The 5,000-nt window shown below is 45.0% G+C and overlaps 1 protein-coding gene across 3 annotated transcripts in view; it reads left to right on the forward strand.

Annotated features, from left to right (window-relative positions):
* klhdc3 (kelch domain containing 3) overlaps positions 1–5,000 on the forward strand; it is a 53,378-nt gene that overhangs the window by 1,663 nt on the left and 46,715 nt on the right. For all 3 annotated transcript variants that reach the window (XM_079854837.1, XM_079854839.1, XM_079854838.1), the window contains exons 2-3: positions 1,556–1,786; positions 2,432–2,608. In XM_079854837.1, the coding sequence (XP_079710963.1) occupies positions 1,633–1,786; positions 2,432–2,608 (331 nt within the window). In that variant the 5' untranslated portion in view covers positions 1,556–1,632. The remainder of the gene's footprint in view (positions 1–1,555; positions 1,787–2,431; positions 2,609–5,000) is intronic.

The raw sequence follows: 5,000 nt of genomic DNA on the forward strand, positions 1-5,000 counted from the left end.
TTAAAGTAATGTTGTTTAAAGGTTGGTTTCATTTTTGGTTTCAAGTTTTTAAAAAAAAGAGAGAAAAAATGGCTTGCTAACTTTGTTATTGGAAAAGCGAAAATGGCTCTTTATCTGACAAGAAAGGAAAAACTAGAAGGTGAAGTTGGTCGGGATGTAGTACAAGTTTTTAAGAGTTTTAATAAAAGTAAGAATTAAATTAGATTTTTAAATCTACTAGTATGGAGAATATAGAGGAATTAGAAAATGCATGGAATTATATAGAAATGTTGTGCATTGTTAGATATGGTGAATTAATTTTTGCTAAATGTCATGAGTTGTAAAGTGTATGTTTAATTGTCTTTAAATGATTTAAAGGGATAGTTCACCCAAAAATGAAAATTAGCCCATGATTTACTCGCCCTTAAATCATCCTAGGTGTATATGACACTCTTCTTTCAGACGAATACAATCTGAGTTATATTAAAAAATGTCCTGGCTCTTCCAAGCTTTATAATGGTAAATGGTAAATGGACTGCATTTATATAGCGCTTTCACAGACCTATGGCCACCAAAGCGCTTTACATAGCCTCACATTCACCCATTCACTCACTCATTCATACACTGACGGCGGTGTCAGCCATGCAAGGCGCCATCCAGCTCGTCGGGAGCAGCTGGGGTTAGGTGTCTTGCTCATGGACACCTCGACACTTGGTCAGGTGGAACCGGGGATTGAACCACCAACCTTTCGGTCCATAAAAGTGCATCTATCCATGATAAAAGTGCATCTATCCATCATAAAAGTGCATATAACCCTGATAAAAGTGCATCTATCCATCATAAAAGTGCATATATCCATCATAAAAGTGCATCTATCCATGATAAAAGTGCATCTATCCATCATAAAAGTGCATATATCCCTGATAAAAGTGCATCTATCCATCATAAAAGTGCATCTATCCATCATAAAAGTGCATCTATCCATCATAAAAGTGCATATATCCCTGATAAAAGTGCATCTATCCATCATAAAAGTGCATATATCCCTGATAAAAGTGCATCTATCCATCATAAAAGTGCATATATCCATGATAAAAGTGCATATATCCCTGATAAAAGTGCATCTATCATCATAAAAGTGCATATATCCCTGATAAAAGTGCATCTATCCATCATAAAAGTGCATCTATCCATCATAAAAGTGCATATATCCCTGATAAAAGTGCATCTATCCATCATAAAAGTGCATCTATCCATAATAAAAGTGCATATATCCCTGATAAAAGTGCATCTATCCATCATAAAAGTGCATATAACCCTGATAAAAGTGCATCTATCCATCATAAAAGTGCATATATCCATCATAAAAAGTGCATCTATCCATCATAAAAAGTGCATCTATCCATCATAAAAAGTGCATGGACTTTATGGACTTCAAAACAGAAACAGCCATTCACTGCCATTATAAAGCTTGGAAGAGCCAGGACATTTTTTAATAAAACGGGAGAGTAAATCATGGGCTAATTTTAATTTTTGGGTGAACTATCCTTTTAATAAAGTGTAATACCCCCCCCAGCTGTCCTCTGATTGGCCGCTGGTCTGACGGAGCAGTGATGCGGCTGGTGATGGTGCTGATGGAGGTCTAGGCGTGGGATGTTACGCTGGACGGTGCACCTGGAGGGCGGCCCGCGGCGGGTCAACCATGCGGCGGTGGCGGTCGGGCACAAGGTGTACTCGTTCGGCGGGTACTGCTCGGGGGAAGACTACGATACGCTCCGGCAGATCGACGTGCACGTCTTCAACACCGGTGAGGGACAAACCTGCCGCTCACACTCATATGCAAATCAGCTCAACAGCATATTCAAATTCAGATGAAAGTCTCATGTGTCTGAACACATGACATCACATGCATTATATTATAGCTGAGTATCAGTCATATGACGTTACTTTGACACTCATCTCTGACTGATAACAGAATACTTCTTAAATTGTAACATTGAAACAAGCATTTCCGGTCACTCTTTACAATAAGGTTCATTACATTACATACATTTTTATTAAGTAACATTAAAAAAGATTAATAAATACAGTAACAAATGTACTGCTCATTGTTAGTTCATGTTAGTTCATGTTAGTTCATGTTAGTAGTATCACACTAATATAACTAGTGTTAACTAAAGAACCTTATTGTAAAGTGTTATCGCATTTCTTGTGAAGATGCTTTGAAACAATTTAATAGTGGGAAGTGCTATACAAATAAAGTTTAATTGAGTTAAACTGAATGGTGTTTTTGAGGTTTGCTGGATCCGTATGTGAGCGTCTTGTGTGTGTGTGTCTGCAAGCATCTCGTGTGTGTGTGTGTGTGTGTCTGATTTGTATGTGTGTGATTGTCTCATGTGAGCGTCTTGTGTGTGTGTGTCTGCGAGCGTCTCATGTGCATGTGTGTCGGCAGTGTCTCTGCGCTGGACGAAGCTGCCGCCGGTGCGCACCGGAGGACGAGAACACACTCGGGAGGTTCCCTACATGCGCTACGGACACACCGCTGTCCTGCTGGACGAGACCATCTTCATCTGGGGCGGCAGGAACGACACAGAGGGCGCGTGTAACGTGCTGTACGCCTTCGACGTCAGTAGGTGGCGCTCACACAAGCTCTTGCAGACTCTCGCAGACTCTTACAGACTTTTGCAGACTCCTGCAGACTCACTCAGACTCACTCTGACTCACACTGACTCACACTGACTCACTCAGACTCACTCAGACACTTGCAGACTCACGCAGACTCACGCAGACTCACGCAGACTCACGCAGACTCACTCAGACTCACTCAGACTCACTCAGACTCTTGCAGACTCACGCAGACTCACTCAGACTCACGCAGACTCACTCTTACTCTTGCAGACTCATGCAGACTCTTGCAGACTCCTCTGACTCATGCAGACTCACTCTGACTCACTCAGACTCACTCAGACTCACTCAGACTCACTCTTACTCATGCAGACTCATGCAGACTCTTGCAGACTCACTGACTCATGCAGACTCACTCAGACTCTCGCAAACCCATGCAGACTCACTCTGACTCACACAGACTCACTCTGACTCACTCTGACTCACTCTGACTCACTCAGACTCACTCTTACTCACTCTGACTCATGCAGACTCTTGCAGACTCACTCTGACTCATGCAGACTCACTCAGACTCACTCTGACTCACTTTGACTCACTCTGACTCACTCAGACTCACTCTTACTCATGCAGACTCACTCTTACTCATGCAGACTCATGCAGACTCTTGCAGACTCACTCAGACTCACTCAGACTCTCGCAGACCCACGCAGACTCTCGCAGACTCATGCAGACTCTCGCAGACTCTTGCAGACTCACTCTGACTCACTCAGACTCACTCTGACTCACTCTGACTCACTCAGACAAACTCAGACTCACACTGACTCACTCAGACTCTCGCAGACTCTCGCAGACTCATGCAGACTCTCGCAGACTCTTGCAGACTCACTCTGACTCACTCAGACTCACTCTGACTCACTCTGACTCACTCAGACAAACTCAGACTCACACTGACTCACTCTGACTCACGCAGACTCACTCTGACTCACACTGACTCACACTGACTCACACAGACTCACTCTGACTCACTCAGACTCACTCAGACTCACTCTTACTCATGCAGACTCACTCTTACTCATGCAGACTCATGCAGACTCTTGCAGACTCACTCAGACTCACTCTTACTCATGCAGACTGACGCAGACTCATGCAGACTCTTGCAGACTCACTCTGACTCACTCAGACTCTCGCAGACCCACACAGACTTCGCAGACTCATGCAGACTCATGCAGACTCATGCAGACTCACTCAGACTCACTCAGACTCACTCTGACTCACTCTGACTCACTCTGATTCACTCTGATTCACTCTGATTCACGCAGACTCACTCTGACTCACTCTGACTCACTCTGACTCACACTGACTCACACTGACTCACACAGACTCACTCTGACTCACTCAGACTCACTCTTACTCATGCAGACTCACTCTTACTCATGCAGACTCATGCAGACTCTTGCAGACTCACTCAGACTCACTCTTACTCATGCAGACTGACGCAGACTCATGCAGACTCTTGCAGACTCACTCTGACTCACTCAGACTCTCGCAGACTCTCGCAGACTCATGCAGACTCATGCAGACTCTTGCAGACTCACTCTGACTCACTCAGACTCTCGCAGACTCTCGCAGACTCATGCAGACTCATGCAGACTCACTCAGACTCACTCTGAATCACTCTGACTCACACAGACTCACTCTGACTCACTCTGATTCACTCTGATTCACGCAGAATCACTCTGACTCACTCTGACTCACTCTGACTCACACTGACTCACACTGACTCACACAGACTCACTCTGACTCACTCTGACTCACACTGACTCACACAGACTCACTCTGACTCACTCAGACTCTTGCAGACTCACTCAGACTCACTCAGACACTTGCAGACTCACGCAGACTCACTCAGACTCACTCAGACTCACTCAGACACTTGCAGACTCACGCAGACTCACTCTTACTCATGCAGACTCTTGCAGACTCACTCTGACTCACTCTGACTCACTCAGACTCACTCTTACTCATGCAGACTCACTCAGACTCTCGTAGACCCACGCTGACTCACTCAGACTCACTCAGACTCTCGCAGACCCACGCAGACTCTCGCAGACTCATGCAGACTCACTCTGACTCACTCTGACTCACTCAGACAAACTCAGACTCACACTGACTCACTCAGACTCTCGCAGACTCACTCTGACTCACACAGACTCACTCTGACTCACTCAGACTCACTCTGACTCACTCAGACTCAGTCTTACTCATGCAGACTCACTCTTACTCATGCAGACTCATGCAGACTCTTGCAGACTCACTCTGACTCATGCAGACTGACGTAGACTCATGCAGACTCTTGCAGACTCATCCTGACTCACTCAGACTCTCGCAGACCCACA

Source organism: Squalius cephalus, assembly GCF_949319135.1.
Source record: "Squalius cephalus genome assembly, chromosome: 21".
Classification (NCBI taxonomy): domain Eukaryota; kingdom Metazoa; phylum Chordata; class Actinopteri; order Cypriniformes; family Leuciscidae; genus Squalius; species Squalius cephalus.